The sequence below is a fragment of the Myxine glutinosa genome, chromosome 14 (assembly GCF_964187855.1).
Source record: "Myxine glutinosa chromosome 14, kmMyxGlut1.1, whole genome shotgun sequence".
Taxonomy (NCBI): Eukaryota; Metazoa; Chordata; class Myxini; order Myxiniformes; family Myxinidae; genus Myxine; species Myxine glutinosa.
In genome coordinates this window covers 51786843-51803857 of record NC_136274.1, presented here as the reverse complement: position 1 = coordinate 51803857, position 17015 = coordinate 51786843, and the positions used below count along the sequence as shown (strand labels likewise).

At 45.9% G+C, this 17015-nt stretch overlaps 1 protein-coding gene across 3 annotated transcripts in view; it reads right to left on the bottom strand.

Moving 5' to 3' along the window:
- PHEX (phosphate regulating endopeptidase X-linked) overlaps nucleotides 1–17015 on the bottom strand; it is a 92281-nt gene that overhangs the window by 16558 nt on the left and 58708 nt on the right. For all 3 annotated transcript variants that reach the window (XM_068135833.2, XM_078768241.1, XM_068135835.2), the window contains 2 exons: nucleotides 13171–13299; nucleotides 8821–8922 (listed from right to left, as the gene is read on the bottom strand). In XM_068135833.2, the coding sequence (XP_067991934.2) occupies nucleotides 8821–8922; nucleotides 13171–13299 (231 nt within the window). The remainder of the gene's footprint in view (nucleotides 1–8820; nucleotides 8923–13170; nucleotides 13300–17015) is intronic.

Below are 17015 nucleotides of genomic sequence, written 5' to 3'. Positions count from 1 at the left end.
GTCTCCTTGGCCTCCTGGCTTGCCCCGCCCACAACCCACAGACGAATCACGTACGGCGGGGCGTGGCCTTATGGTCTTTCCCCGCCTCTCGTGGGTGGGGTTTCACCTATTAGGTCCTTTAGGCCGGGATTAGTCCGGCCGGCTCTTCCTTGGCTTTTGTCGGCGGTGGTTGTTGTTGTTGTTGTTGTTGTTTGACGATGGCTTTTATGGATGGTTTTGTCAGCAAACGTAAAGGGAAAGTTACAGAGGGAAAAATCACGTATTGGGGAAAATTAGCCTAAATGTCTACACTAATTAGCATGCCTTCACCCCCCCATGTGAAGAACACATAAACAATCTTAAGCTACAGTTTCCCTACTTAAGTACATCAAGATTTCTCCTACGCGTCCACGGCCAATGCTACAATTATACAATCCTACCTCCCCTACGATATCCTTTCACCTACCCCCATACACGTAACAATATACATATACAGACTTGGCATTTAATATGGAATTTTTTTTTTTCTTGACTTGGTTTTACTTTCTGAACTCAGTATATCAATCTGGTGAGTTTATTTTACCCTTCGGTGATGTCTTTATTGAAAGAACCATGTCACTGATTGTCTTTCGCAGCAAGAAGTCAATAACAGGATTATATCACAGGTGGCGTGACAAAATATAAGGACAGGTACATTTGACGATTGGCTTCACAATCGGGTATATAAGGGTTGTTGCGTTCTGTATTAGTGGAAAACAACTGCTGCACGTCTCCAAAAGTTATTGCCGCTTCCTCTGGAGATGGTCCGTCAACTTGACAATGCTGTTTGTCATGGAGTGGTGGCTTTACGAAATTACGGCATGAAACAGCGTGCTATTGCTCGGCAGTATGGCATCACTCAAGGTCAGGTGTCAAAGATCCTGAAACGAAATGCTCAGAGGGGTGTCCCTACTCCAATACCGAGGCCAGGACGTCCCCGCAGAACCACAAGGAGGGATGATCACCAGCTGCACCGGTTAGTCCGCAATGGCCGTACCAAGTCAGCTAATCGGCTTAGGGCTGAGTGGCAGCAACTGACAAATGTGCCTGTATCCAGAGGCTAGTCAACCAATGACTGGTTCAAGCAGGCTATCGTGCCAGGCGTCCCCTGAGAAAGCCACGCCTGACCAGACAACACAGCCAGCGCCGATTGCAGTGGGCCAGAGAGCACCGTCAATGGCAGCCAGGACACTGGAATCACGTGATCTTCAGTGACGAGTCTAGATTTCTGGTCTATCGTCAAGATGGCCACGTCCGAGTGCACAGACAAGTGCATGAAGCCTACAACAAAGATTGTATAGTGCCAAGAGTCCAAGCTGGAGGTGGTGGGGTGACCGTTTGGGCTGCTTTTCATGCAGGGGGCAAAACTGACCTGGTTGTTCTGAATGGAAACCTGAACCAGTTCAAGTACAGGGCCATTCTGGAAGAAACATTGCTTCCATTTGCTCGTGCAGCCTTTCGAGGAAACTTTGTCTTCCAAGATGACAATGCACGGCCTCATCGTGCTCTCATGATCCAACACTTTCTTGCTGACCGTGGTGTAGAGCATATGGAGTGGCCTGCCATGTCCCCGTATATGAATCCGATAGAGAACTTGTGGGCAGAATTAACGCGTCAAATCGACAACTTGGACAAGCAACCCACCTCTGTGAGTGAATTGCAGCAGACTATTGTCACTGCATGGCAAGCGATTCCTGTCTGTCTGTCCGCAGCATCATATTGATAACCCGATTATATCATCAGATCTTGATGAAACTTGGGTGGGAGGTTGATATCATGATCTAGTTGTGTCCTGCCTAGAGTGGGCTTATTGCGCCCATTGTGGGTGGAGCCACGCCCGAAAAAGATGTCTTTTTAGGGGGTAATCGAGTTCAAGCTACATCTTCTCCGAGGGGTTTGGTGGAATCTGACAGGGGTTTCGATATTTGGTTCGGCCAATGTCATGTGTCTAGCCCCACCGAGCTCGATTTTTCATTTTTCATTTATTTATTTATTTATTTATTTAGTTTTGTCATTTCATTTTTCACCGAATTTTCGGTATTGTGTAGCTAACTAACCTCATAACTGATTATACATTATTTCCATCTCATTTCAAGGTCAGTAACCTTCGTTTTGACATTTCCGGGCCTGGCCTGTCCGGGCCTGTTTCGGTTATAGTCCGTCCTTTGTCATTGAATACCGCTCGCTCGTGAACCATCGTCGTCTCCTGACTGGTATTTTTTTTATAACCACCCTCTCTGCCCCCTCTTTCCACCCTCCAATCTTCATGACCTTTTAAACATTACTATCTGGCTGTGAATTTGTTGAGTCCCAAAAGCTCTGACTTAGCGTGGCGAACTGATCCTTGATGCATCAGTGTTTGGAGCGAAGATGCTCGAGACTATCCAGTGTATTCTGTGGCGATTAGAGCAGAATGATGATCATCTGTTCATTGATAATTTTGTGCACTGGAAAAGAGGAAGAAAAAGACTTGAATGCAACAAGTCCATCATTGAGATACTTATCTTGTATTTAATGCTGCTCAATCAAAATCCACTTAAAGTTTAGATTTTGCACTTGAGTGAAAATGGATAAAGACATTGCAGCTTAAAATTGCATTGGGAAAGTCGGTAAACATCTGCATTCTAATTAACAAAATTATGGATGCAGATAAATGGAGGGTTTAAAAATAGGAACGAGAGGAAGGAGACGGCGTATAGGGATAGGAGAGTCTTTACAACACACTGACATATACACATACACAGACAACAACACATACACTGATACACACACACACACACACACACACACACACACACACACACACACACACACACACACACACACAGGTGGATACATCGAGACTTGTAGACCTGGGATGGCTCCGTTCCACCTTCTGAAACCCGCATTTGGAGATAACAACGAAACACACACACATTGACACACACTCTCACACAGACACACACTGGCACACACACTGACACACATTGACACACACACTGACACACAAACACATATTGACACACACACTGACACACAAACACATATTGACACACACACTGACCCATATTGACACACACTCTCACACAGACACACACAGACACACAGACACACACTGACACACACTGACAAACACTGACACACACTGACACACACACACTGACACACACACACTGACACACACACACACTGACACACACACACTGACACACACACCTCGTTTTTTTTTTTTTAAGTCTGTTCTTCACAATTATACGTATTTATTGTACAGTGTCGGCCATTCCTAAACCATAATAATATAATTTAAAGTGTTGCTTTAAAGTATCTTGATTTCACAACATCCTATATACTCAACATTATTAGCCCCCGTTGGACTTGGTCTGAAACGGGGGCTTATGCGTTGGGTCTCGTCCGTCCGTCCGTCCGTCCATGCATCCATGCGTCCATGCGTCTGCAACCATATCTCTGAGATGTATGGACCGATTTTGTTCAAACTTGGCAAAAGTACAGTACATGACGGCATACACTGGGATGTACAAAAGTACAGTACATCCCAGTGGTCGATTGTGGTCCTTCAACTCTCGTTCTCTCAGTCTTTTCCCAGTCACCCCATACTTCCTTGTTTAAATTCTTAACTAACAAATAATAATTAAAAAAATATATATTTCCTTCTTTTCGTTCGTTGTTCTGCAACCACGTGTTTCTCCCCTATTTCACCACCATTTTCACACCATTCCCCAGATCTGTTTTGCCCTGTTCCTTTTGCTGACACCTTTTCCCCTGTTCACGTGACTCTTGGTTGTCCCTCTCGGCTCCTTCTCCCCTTTGGTATTTTTGTGAATATAAGACTGTTCTTCACAGTTCTGTTTAAATATGTTTAAACTTTCCCCTGGAGTGTTTTATTCAGTGGTATATTACAACACGCTGTTTTTCTTCCTATTTAAAAGGCTTTTTTCAATTTCCTCTCCAACTCATTCCATTTCAAAAAAAATTTTCAATCTCTTATAATTCTTTCTCACTACCGTAAATGCTCTAAATTCAAATTCATTCCACCCCTCCTCCATCGTTCTTAGACAGATCGCTAACTTGAAAATCACAATAAACCCAATTTGTTATAAATGTTCGTCTTTCATTAATCATCCCTTTCTAAACTCCCCCCTTGCCCCTCCCCTCCAAATCCTCCCCCTTGCCCCTCCCCTCCTAAACCCCCCCCCTTGCCACTCCCCTCATACACTCCCCCCTTGCCCCTCCCCTCCAAAACTCTCCCCTAACTCCTCCCCTTCAAAACTCCCCCCCCTACCCCTCCCCTTCAAATCTCCCCCCATACCATCCCTCTCCAATTCTCCCCCCTCCCACCTCCTTCTCAAAGCTGCCTCCTCCCCACTTCATCTCCCTTCTATCTCATACCTCCACCTCCCCCAACCTTCTACTTTCCTCTGCCCCCCCCCCCTCAAACAACCCCTCACTGTGCCTCATCCCATCACCATCAAACCCTTCATCCTCCTCATCCTTCCCTTTCTTGGAACTCTTCTGTATTCTCTGACACACTATCAACTGCTCTTCCTACCTCCCCCTCTCATCCTTCATCTGACCCAACCCCTCCCCGCCACTCTCCTGCACCCAATGCTCCCCCTCTCTCCTCATTAACGATATGGACCTCAAACATCCGGGGCCTTCGCTCAAACCTGATTGATCTCTCCATTCAGGTTGCTTCTGACAATCCAGACTTGATCTGCTCAACAGAAACTTTCCTCCTTCAAGATGTCTCTGATTCCTTAATATCTCTTCCTGGTTACTCCCTTCTCTGGTATGATAGACCTGAGCCTCGTCCTGGTGGTGGGGTTGCTATCTTTATCAAAAACTCTCTTCCTCACTCTCCTTGCACTGTCCTCTCTCCACCCCACCCCCAGGAGTACCTCTGGCTACGGCTTCCTCTCCGCGCCCACCTTTTGTTCATATGTGTTCTGTACCGTCCTCCAAACAGTGATGACTCCATTTACATTTCGCTGTCGGACAACATGGACCAACTTCTATCAACTCATCCAAACTCTCTCTTCCTCATATGTGGCGACTTCAACTGTCATCATGCCAGCTGGCTGGGTGTGGGTTCATCTCTCACCAGCTATGGTACCTCAGCAAAGGACTTCTGTGAGTCATTGGGACTGACACAATCTGTCAATTTCCCGACCCGGATCCAAGTCAATGGAGTATCTTCTCTTCCAGACTTGGTTATGACAAACTTCCCTGCAAATTTCTGCTGCTCTTCTTCTGCTCCAATCGGTTCTTCTGATCATGTGCTTGTTAAAGTGGACATCCCTCTGGCCATTCTCAGAGAGCCTCCTCAGCGCAGACGAGTCTGGCATTTCACTCAGGCTGACTGGCACGGTCTGCAAGCAGCCATCAATCATATGGACTGGTCTCCCATCTCTACTGCCTCTGACATCAATTCTTCCTGGGAATTCTTCCAAAGTAAACTGCTCTCTCTCATGCCCAGATTTATCCCATCTCGTCTTCAGTTGTCTTACCCTTCCTCCCATCCATGGTACACTGAATCTTGTGGTGAGGCAGTTACCCTGAAACAACTTTCCTTTGCCTCTTGGAAGGCAAATCCATCTGAAGGCAATCTCAGTTCCTTCCACCAAGCTCGGAACAAGTGTGTGTCTCCCCTCAGGAGTGCCAGGAAGCACAAGCTCTCCACACTCAAGAATGAACTCTCAAACCTGTTTCCTTCCTCCAAATCCTGGTGGCGTCTGGTAAAATCCGTTTCTGGTGTTTGTTCCCCCTCCATCCCCTCCCTCACCTCAAATGGCTACACAGTTGACACCGCACGTGACAAAGCCGAATGCCTCAACTCTGTGTTTGCCTCAAAATCTTGTGTCCCAAACCCATCTCTCTCTTTTCCCACCTTACCCAGTCGAACACAACTGCTCCTGGACTCTGTGTCCTTCTCTCCTGACAAGGTGGAGAAGTTTTTGTTAAACCTCGACTCTGATTTTGCAACTGGACCAGACGGCATCAGCCCACAGGTCCTAAAATCCTGCTCTGCCACTCTATCTCACCCTCTCTCTGTTCTTTTCACCCTCTCTTTTGCTCAAGGTCATCTGCCAGAAACTTGGAAATCAGCCAACATTACCGCTTTACACAAAAAAGGTGCAAAAACAGATCCTTGCAACTACAGACCAATCAGCCTGCTCCCAATTATCAGCAAAGTCATGGAATCCATCATTGCTTCGGATATCAAATCCTTCCTCTTCTCCAATGGCTTGATCTCCGATCATCAATTTGGATTCAGACCAGGTCATTCTACTCTGGACATGTTGCATCTGCTGTCTCAACAATGGATGGAGGTCCTAAATGCCAAACAGGAAATCAGAGCTGTCTCCCTTGACATATCACATGCCTTTGATACGGTCTGGCACCCAGCTCTGCTTACCAAACTCTCCTCCTATGGTATCCATGGAAATCTCCACGCTTGGCTTGCGGACTTCCTCTCTGGTCATAGTCAACGTGTGGCCCTGAATGGATTTCTTTCATCGCCCCTTCCTGTTCTGGCTGGAGTTCCCCAAGGTAGTGTCCTGGGCCCTATGCTTTTTCTGGTCTTCATCAATGATCTCTCCGACTCTCTGGAAAATCCTCTGTATCTCTTTGCTGATAACTCCACTCTCTGCCGCCCCATTCCTCATCTCTCAGATCGGCAGTCTGCAGCCTCCTCACTCTCTGCAGACCTGGACAAAATCACAGACTGGTCAAACAAGTGGAACATGTCTTTCAATCCTGATAAATCTCACACTCTTACTATGTCTCTCCGAAAAGACCGACTGGAAAACCCTCCAATCTACTTTCTCAACAATCCTCTCCAAGAAGTTCTGTCACTCAAGCTTTTGGATCTCACTATCTGCCATGATCTTTCTTGGGAAAACCACATTTCCAAGCTGGCCTCCAAAGCCAGTCGCCGACTGGGCATCCTCTGTCGTGAGGATGCCCAGTCGCCATGATCTGCCATGATCTTTCACCATGATCTGCCATGATCTTTCTTGGGAAAGCAACATTTCCAAGCTGGCCTCCAAAGCCAGTCGCCGACTGGGCATCCTCCGTCATCCTCCATCGCTGACTGGGCAATCCCACTCCTCCGTCATGATCTGCCATGATCTTTCACCATGATCTGCCATGATCTTTCTTGGGAAAACCACATTTCCAAGCTGGCCTCCAAAGCCAGTCGCCGACTGGGCATCCTCCGTCGTGCGAAGTCCTTCCTTGGCACACCTGAGCTCCTCACCACATACAAGGCTTTCATCCACAGCTCAATGGAATACTGTTCCCCCCTCTGGGCCGGTGCTCCTCCTCACACCTAGCTCGACTTCACGCTGTTGAAACCAAAGCTTTCAGAAACATTGGAATCTCCTGCGATGAAGCTAACTCAGAGGGCCTTTCACTCACTCACCGCAGGCAGGTTGGTGGTCTTTCTGTTTTCTCCCGACTCCTCTCCGGCCTTGCTCCCCCAGCTCTCTCTGTGCTCTGTCCCCCAAATATTCCTACAGGTCGCACAAGATCTGCCAGCAACTCTCTTATGGTTAAACTGCCAAAATCTAGGCTCTATGCTCACCTTCACTATTTTATTCCCCTTTTCTCCCGCCTCTGGAACAAACTCCCCCACTCCCTTCAATCCCACTCCTCCCTCCAGGTCTTTAAAACAGCTGTTCACCACCATCTCTTGTCTTCCCCCATCCAAAACCTTGATCTTTTCTACCCCTGCTAATTCACCCCAGATACACTTTTTCGAAATTCCAACTTCTTTCCTGGAAGACCTTGCAGTGTCCATATGTTTTATACCTCTCCCACCTCCCCCAAAGCCCTCTCCCTCCCACAGTTCTCTCGATGTCCCTGCTCTCAAATGTTGTGTTTGTGTCCTTCCCCCTCTCTCCCCATCTTGTCTACCGCTCCCCTTATTTTGTGTTTGATGTGTTGGTTTGTGTCGGTTTGACTTTTTGTGTGATTAATGTTAGCTCTTTCACGAGCCTCGATCTTGTATGCAAAAATTAAAAAATTAAAAAATACACACGCACCTAACTTTATTTTGCGATCTTATAAAAGATGGATGACTGGTAGACTGGCGGCCATTTTACCTATGAATAACGCGATATTGAACACGTCCTCAATCATTTATCGGACATGCATTTAACAATATTGTTCAAACTTGGCACACACAAAATGAATCATGGCTTATATAAGCACGTCATTTTTTTTTCAAGATCAGATCCAAGATGGCCGACTGGCGGCCATTTTGTTACTTAAACGTTTCCCCAACCATTTGTCGGACATGCATGGACTGATTTTATTCAAACTTGGCACAAATAGAATACATGAGTGTATACATATGCAGAAGATTTTGGGTTTTAATCCGACCAAGGATGGCCGAAAGGCCCGCCTTTAACTCCACACAACAAAATTACGAAAACTACGGTGGGCTATGACGTTTTATGGCTTTTTCTCCTTGTAATTGTAAACCTCAAAATAGTTCCTTTACCGAAAGTAAGAACGTTAACCTGTAAGCAATTGACTGGTTTCCTGACTGCCCGGATCATGAGCTCGGCACCGTTATTCCTCGAGGTTTCGATCCTCTCAGCCCAGAACCTCTCCGATCCACCGTCCGCAACCACGTACACACGTACACATGTACAGTATACCCAAGACTTGTGCTTAAAACACCAGCTTTTTTACTTTCCCTTATACAATGCTATCTTTTTCTCGACTCTTCCATTGATCTTTCACATTGCAAGCCTTATTTTACTTTTGGCTCAACTCACCGCACGTGATCTTTCCTACCTTCTCTGCAGCACGTTGCTTGGTGTCTGAGTCCATCCAGTCATTTTCCAACTCTAGCATATCCACAAAGGCCCAACGAATCCCCTCCACTAGCTCTTGCATCTGAGGAAAAGGAGGTATAGCATTTATTTCCATTACTTATGGGTACTTTTAGCTGATGGAAGATGTGCTATAAAGCTATAAAGGCAAGCTAGTGTCTATCCAATTAAGAAAAAAAAATTAACTTCATTTGTTTTTTGTTTGTTTTTTCTACCATCTTTTTACTGCAGTTTTATCCCTTCAACAAAAACATTTCATTCTTGGTTTATTTATCTCCCATTCTTAGGTTTGTGAATTGGGTCTTTTTACGCTTAAATTACATGTACAGTATATATATATATATATATATAGTGAAAGATAGCAGAAATTCCACAATACGAGCAGGGTGACTCATTTGCATAAAATAAATAATCGGAAGAAATTAAATAAGTCGTGGACGTAGCTTCAAGACGGTCCATCTTTAATTTTTAGACAAGCTTCCGACCAATAGGTCTTCTTCTTAGTCCTCCTCGAGTTCAACGAAAGTCCTTTCAACGAGCTCTCGTAGACAGTAAGTTCAAACGACCTTTCGTTGAACTCGAGGACTATTGGTCGGATTTAGGCGGCTGATTTAAATTGCAAAGTCCCAAGTTCAAGCCACTGTCATGTCATTGAATCAACACCAGGTGGGTTGACCAGCCTGGCATCCTTTCAAGGTTGGCAAAATGAGTACGAACTTACTGTGTACACATGTACACAATGAGTACACACAATTCCTCAAAAAACAAAGTCTACCAAGATACAAACTTGTAAACCCATGAAGGTACCCACCAGTCAGTCATCTGTGGAGGATTTCACATCAAATAACACTCATTAACCCTTTGTGTGCTGCATCTTGTTTTTTTCAAAATGTTCATTAAAAAATTACATTTTTTGGTCGTTTTCTACTATCCAAGCAAACCTAAACCAATAAACTAATTCGGTTTGGATTCGCATTTACAACCAATACACAACTTTGGGCCAACATTGGAAAATAGAATAGACGTCGCAATTGCAACGAATAAACAATGTCGGGCCAACGTTGGAAAATAGACGTCGCGTTTGCAACCAATAGACAACGTCAGGCCAACGTTGGAATATAGACGTCGCAAGTGCAACGAATAAACAATGTCGGGCCAACGTTGGAAAATAGACGGCGCGTTTGCAACCAATAGACAACGTCAGGCCAACGTTGGAAAATAGACGGCGCGTTTGCAACCAATAGACAACGTCAGGCCAACGTTGGAAAATAGACGTCGCGTTTGCAACCAATAGACAACGTCAGGCCAACGTTGGAATATAGACGTCGCGTTTGCAACCAATAGACAACGTCAGGCCAACGTTGGAAAATAGACGGCGCGTTTGCAACCAATAGACAACGTCAGGCCAACGTTGGAAAATAGACAACGTCAGGCCAACGTTGGAAAATAGACGTCGCGTTTGCAACGAATAGACAACGTCAGGCCAACGTTGGAAAATAGACGTCGCGTTTGCAACGAATAGACAACGTCAGGCCAACGTTGGAAAATAGACGTCGCGTTTGCAACGAATAGACAACGTCAGGCCAACGTTGGAAAATAGACGTCCCGTTTGCAACGAATAGACAACGTCAGGCCAACGTTGGAAAATAGACGGCGCGTTTGCAACGAATAGACAACGTCAGGCCAACGTTGGAAAATAGACGGCGCGTTTGCAACCAATAGACAACGTCAGGCCAACGTTGGCGCGTTTGCAACGAATAAACAATGTTGGGCCAACGTTGGAAAATAGACGTCGCGTTTGCAACCAATAGACAACGTCAGGCCAACGTTGGAAAATAGACGGCGCGTTTGCAACCAATAGACAACGTCAGGCCAACGTTGGAAAATAGACGGCGCGTTTGCAACCAATAGACAACGTCAGGCCAACGTTGGAAAATAGACGTCGCGTTTGCAACGAATAGACAACGTCAGGCCAACGTTGGAAAATAGACGTCGCGTTTGCAACGAATAGACAACGTCAGGCCAACGTTGGAAAATAGACGTCGCGTTTGCAACGAATAGACAACGTCAGGCCAACGTTGGAAAATAGACGTCGCGTTTGCAACGAATAGACAACGTCAGGCCAACGTTGGAAAATAGACGTCGCGTTTGCAACGAATAGACAACGTCAGGCCAACGTTGGAAAATAGACGTCCCGTTTGCAACGAATAGACAACGTCAGGCCAACGTTGGAAAATAGACGGCGCGTTTGCAACGAATAGACAACGTCAGGCCAACGTTGGAAAATAGACGGCGCGTTTGCAACCAATAGACAACGTCAGGCCAACGTTGGCGCGTTTGCAACGAATAAACAATGTTGGGCCAACGTTGGAAAATAGACGTCGCGTTTGCAACCAATAGACAACGTCAGGCCAACGTTGGAAAATAGACGGCGCGTTTGCAACCAATAGACAACGTCAGGCCAACGTTGGAAAATAGACGGCGCGTTTGCAACCAATAGACAACGTCAGGCCAACGTTGGAAAATAGACGTCGCGTTTGCAACCAATAGACAACGTCAGGCCAACGTTGGAAAATAGACGTCGCGTTTGCAACGAATAAACAATGTTGGGCCAACTTTGGACAATAGACGTCGCGTTTGCAACCAATAGACAACGTCAGGCCAACGTTGGACAATAGACGTCGCGTTTGCAACCAATAGACAACGTCAGGCCAACGTTGGAAAATAGACGTCGCGTTTGCAACGAGTAGACAATAGAAATTTGAAGAGGACTTGCATATCTGGTCACTGAATTCAATCACCAAGTATTTTTGAGGTCAACGTAGGCCAAAAGGTCAACATAGGCCAAGTTTCAAAAATCCTCCATTTTCATCCGATTGACTTGAAAATTGAACAGCATTTGCACATTGAGTCACTGAATTGGGAAACTAACTATTTTTGAGGTCAAAAGGTCAATGGTCAACTCAAGGTCAACCTTCCAAAACCATAAATTTTTCATCTGAAAAATCGTCACTTTTCATCCTATTGACCCGAGCTTTGATCAAGATTGGCAATTTTAATCTTGATGAAATGGACAATTTGCTGTATCAATGGAATTTTTTTTCTTGGAGGTGGGGGGCGGATTTTGCAAGTATCGTGCTCCGCATGACGTCTTCTTGTTTATTTATTCTTCTGACCATTTTTCTTCGCAGCTCCAGCATTCGTCAGTTGTACGGGGAGCAAAGGGCATCGCTGCATGGCGCAGAAGCAAACCGCAGTGCGTATCGATTGGCCGGGGCATCTTGCGTTGACGCTTTTGGCAGCAGTGGTGGCAGCTAGCCAATCCACAGCAGGGCGGGACAGCGCTTTGACGGTGATAGCCATGATTGCTCGGTTTGGGGAATGGTGCGCCGGAAGTGAAGGTTATACTTTTATCATGATATTTGGACTATGAATCTGGAGTAAGAGGGATGGAAAGAGGTGGCCAGAGGCACAAAAGGAGGAATATAGAGTAGCAATTACCCACTGGTGTGCAGTATTAATGTCAAGCGTGGGCTCGAAATCACTGAGCAGAGCTGCGGTAATGAGAACAGTGGGATAAAAAGGTGCCATTGGTGTTTAATTTAGGATGAGAGGGCACAGGATATCAAGAATGGTATGACATCTTTTAAAGGCTGGAAGAATGCGCACATGGAGGAAATAAAGCTATGGATGTTTTCACAGGCACATGCATCTTTGTGGTAATGCGGTTCAGAATACACTGTTCCATCTGGAGGACAATGTGCTTTGTCCAGAATGTGTAATCCCTACTCTGCCAAATCTCGGATTCTCGTGGAAGGCCATGCAGTTTTGCATTCATATTAAAGAGGACACCCAGCGAGTGCTCCAGAAAAGGGACTTACAACCCCCTCTATGAAACCCCCTCTATGAACCTGATCATCACCACCTATGAAGTGAATGATAGAATAGAGTGTGCAGTGTGGATGGCAGTTTGGGGTGGGGGATAAAATGACCCTCTTGGGGAGCTTAATTCCAGTGATAGGGTGGGGCGGCATATTTCCCATCCTCCCGCGGGACAGATTTCTGTTCATCTGCATTTGCAATCTGAAGCTCAAGTGAGAAAGGGGCAAGCACTGCAGGGTTATCACCGCCGGTTGGACAGTCTAAAGGGCATCAGGCCAAGGACCTGGGTTCCCAGTTAGCCTGAAATTTGTTAAACTCCCTGTTATGGGAGCATGGTTTTATCTGCACTGGCCATAATGTACGTTTGGCCGTAATGAATGGGCTTTGTGAATGGTGGCTGTGACCCACTGGCATGCACAACGAGCCTTACCATCTCCAGTTTGTCCTCTTGGAAGTGCTCGTCGATGAAGAGGCGTCCGGTGGGCATGGAGACCATCGTCTTTGTCATAATCACGCAGTGTTCCCAGCGTGAAGGCAACGAACGGGTCCCAAACACTTCCTTTTGGAGGAGAGAACAATTGGTGTGAAAGAGGGAAGGGAAATAGGTAGAGGAGTTGGGGAAGTTAGTCGGCATTTAATGTTGGGAAAAAATGAAAGGATTATTTGTTTGCAGATTAGGCCATACAAGATATATTTCTTTGAGATATACTTCCGGAGATCTGTGGGTAGAGCAGAAACATATTTCTCGAAATGGTTTCTGTCATTATTATCTCATCGTCGAAGACAAAGTTGTCTCTGGCCAGTCCTTTGAACCACGTTAGTTGTCACCATCTATCTTGACAGAACCAGATTTGTGTTCAACGATATTTTGGCGCACAGATGTTGAAAGACTTCGATTTGAGTCTACTTAACACAAGTTGTTCATCATCTTTGGAAAATGGTCATTCCACAAGACGCTGTTCAACCGTCCCTTCCATCATTGCTCTAACTATATTCTTCCCACTCTAAAGACGTGTCCAAACCATTTTAATTTCCCGAGTATTATGTCTTGATCATCAAGTATTTAAATTTTCACATCAGGCCATTTATTGCTGATTGTTTTGAAATCTTGTCTGACCATTTAATATTCGATCCCGGTGTTTTGCATCCAGGGTGAGGAGGCATCGGTGTTTGTTCCGTCTCTTGAATGGATGTTAAACTGGGCCGTCATGCATCCCTTGCATCTGCTGGCATAATTGGTGGACGTAAAATATCCTATGGTGTCGGGGTGTCGTTCATGAAGAATATGTGACTAATTCCCGGCACCCTGACTCAATACGGGAATTTTGAAATGATGCAATTCACCACCAGAATGCTCAGTGCGCATGCGCAGAAACTCCTGGAAATGGTGATCTCCAGGGCACCACAAAGTATATATTGTATGAGCAAAAGAGGGATTATTACAGAAAATGGCCCACAAAGCTTCCGAAAGAAGTGAAAAATACTTGGAAAAGTACCTGAGAGAAAGGGTTGTTTCGATACACAATGAAAGACTTGGAGAACATTTTCAGCTCGCCAAATGGGCAAATGCTCATAGTACAAACTCATGGCCGTGTGGGTTGGTGCAAAGCCCGAATGGATGAGCATGTGCTGTACAAACCCCCGTCGGATCACCACCAGTGAATGGACTGTGTATCTGGGTTAGGTGCTTCTGAAAACCGATGGGAAGGACATACACTACATGACCAAAAGTATGTGGACACCCCTTCTAATTAGTGGATTTGGCTGTTTCAGCCACACCCATTGCTGACAGGTATATATAATCAAGCACACAGCCATGCAATCTCCATAGACAACCATTGGCAGTAGAATGGGCCATACTGAATAGCTCAGTGACTTTCAACGTGGCACTGTCAGAGGATGCCACCTTTTCAACAAGTCAGTTCGTCAAATTTCTGCCCTGCTAGAGCTGCCCCGGTCAACGGTAAGTGCTGTTATTGTGAAGTGGAAACGTGTAGGAGCAACAACAGCTCAGCCGCAAAGTGGTAGGCCACACAAACTCACAGTAACGGGACCGCCGAGTGCTGAAGCACGTACCACGTAAAAATCGTCTGTCTTCAGTTGTAACACTCACTACCGAGATCCAAACTGCCTCTGGCAGCAACATCAGCACAACAACGGTTCGTCGGGAGCTTCATGAAATGGGTTTCCATGGCTGAGCAGCCGCACACAAGCCTAAGTTCACCATGCGCAATGCCAAGCGTCAGCTGGAGTGGTGTAAAGCTTGCCGCCATTGGACTCTGGAGCAGTGGAAACGCGTTCTCTGGCGTGATGAATCACGCTTCACCACCTGACAGTCCAACGGACGAATCTGGGTTTGGCGGATGCCAGGAGAAGGCTACCTGCTCAAATGCCCAAACTGTAAAGTTTGGTGGAGGAGGAATAATGGTCTGGAGCTGATTTTCATGGTTCGGGCTAGGCCCCTTAGTTCCAGTGAAGGGAAATCCTAACGCTACAGCATACAATGACATTCTAGATGATTGTCTGCTTCCAACTTTGTGGCAACCGTTTGGGGGAGGCCCTTTCCTGTTTCAGCATGACAATGCCCCCATGCACAAAGCGAGGTCCATACAGAAATGGTTTGTCGAGATCGGTGTGGAAGAACCTGACTGGCCTGCACAGAACCCTGACCTCAACCCCATCGAACACCATTGGGATGAATTGGAACGCCGACTGGGAGCCAGGCCTAATCGCCCAACATCATTGCGCGACCTCACTAATGCTCTTGTGGCTGAATAGAAGCAAATCCCCGCAGCATTGTTCTAACATCTTGTGGAAAGCCTTCCCAGAAGGGTGGAAGCTGTTATAGCTTTTGGTCATGTAGTGTATCTGGGGTCGGTGAAAGTTCAGGGTAAGTTTAAAATGATGATATTTACTATTAATCATGTGAGAGGTGGGAAGTACGGGAGCTGTAATGGCTGTTGTTAGAAATATCTTTTTTGTCTGGTTCTGGGAACACAAAAAAATTATACTCGATTTTTGCATCTATTGCACAAAGGTGAAGTGTGTGTGTGTGTGTGTGTGTGTGTGTGTGTGTGTGTGTGTGTGTGTGTGTGTGTGTGTGTGTGTGTGTGTGTGTGTGTGTGTTATATCCACTGCTGACACGAGCTTGTACTACCAGGAAAGGAAATGGTACAAACCCGACACCTCTCATCCACTGATATTTCTTGAATTCCTCTATTTCCGTGAGTCCGATTTACATTCAAGAATATAACAATAATGGTTAACCATTTTGAAATTGCCATTCTTTCATTTAATACTGAAAATTATGTTTAAAAGACTTTTAATCACAGATTTTGCGCTGGCATCGGCAGGTTAAAAATGCCTGGCAAGTCGAAACGAATAAGTGTAAACACGCACACAACGTATGCGCAAAAGGCCTCATTTAGTATTCATATTGTTAAGTTTGTGCGAGGAGGGGAGAGGAAGGGGGAAGGGGAGTTGAGGGGTTAGAGATTATCTTAGACCAGATAGACCTGTATGGAGTACTATGGTCCGTGTATGAGTAGTTAGCCAATCCTGATGCAATAAGCAGGAAGATGTAGCTTAAGGATTGTTTGTTTGAGTGTGCGTCATACAGAGAGTGGTGCGTTGTATTAAATAGCGAGAGTTTAAAGTGAATGTAACATGCGTACAACGTCCTGTGACATGACCACCGGGTGCACCAGGTGGCATAGAATTGAAAAGAGGAGAGTGATGCACATCGTAATGGAGCTCTGCCAAGAGAGAGAGAGAGAGAGAGAGAGAGAGAGAGAGAGAGAGAGAGAGAGAGAGAGGGAGAGAGAGGGAGAGGGAGAGAGGGAGAGAGGGAGAGAGGGAGAGCGATGGAGCGATGGAGGCCTCCAGAGGGGCAGAGCTATGAATGCCTCGACGGGTGGAAGGTAGTCTGGAGATCCACCCCCTCCTTTAAAATTGACATCCCCACCACCCGGTGTTTCTCCCCTTCCCCATCTGTGACTGAATCCGGTATGTGGCACCATATATGTTATCGTTCATTGTATATAATTAATTATTTATTTATTGCATTCCCCGTTTTTCCCTTCCCCCACCCTGCTGTCAAATTCCACGCCGTTGGGTCAATCTTTCCCTGTTTGGTTTGTGTTCCGGAATAAATTCGTTTGGTTTTAAAAGAGACAAGTCAGGAGACGATGATGGTTCACGAGCGAGTGGTATTCAATGACAAAGGACGGACTATAACCGAAACAGGCCCGGCCTGGGAGGTCGGGGGCCCACGTG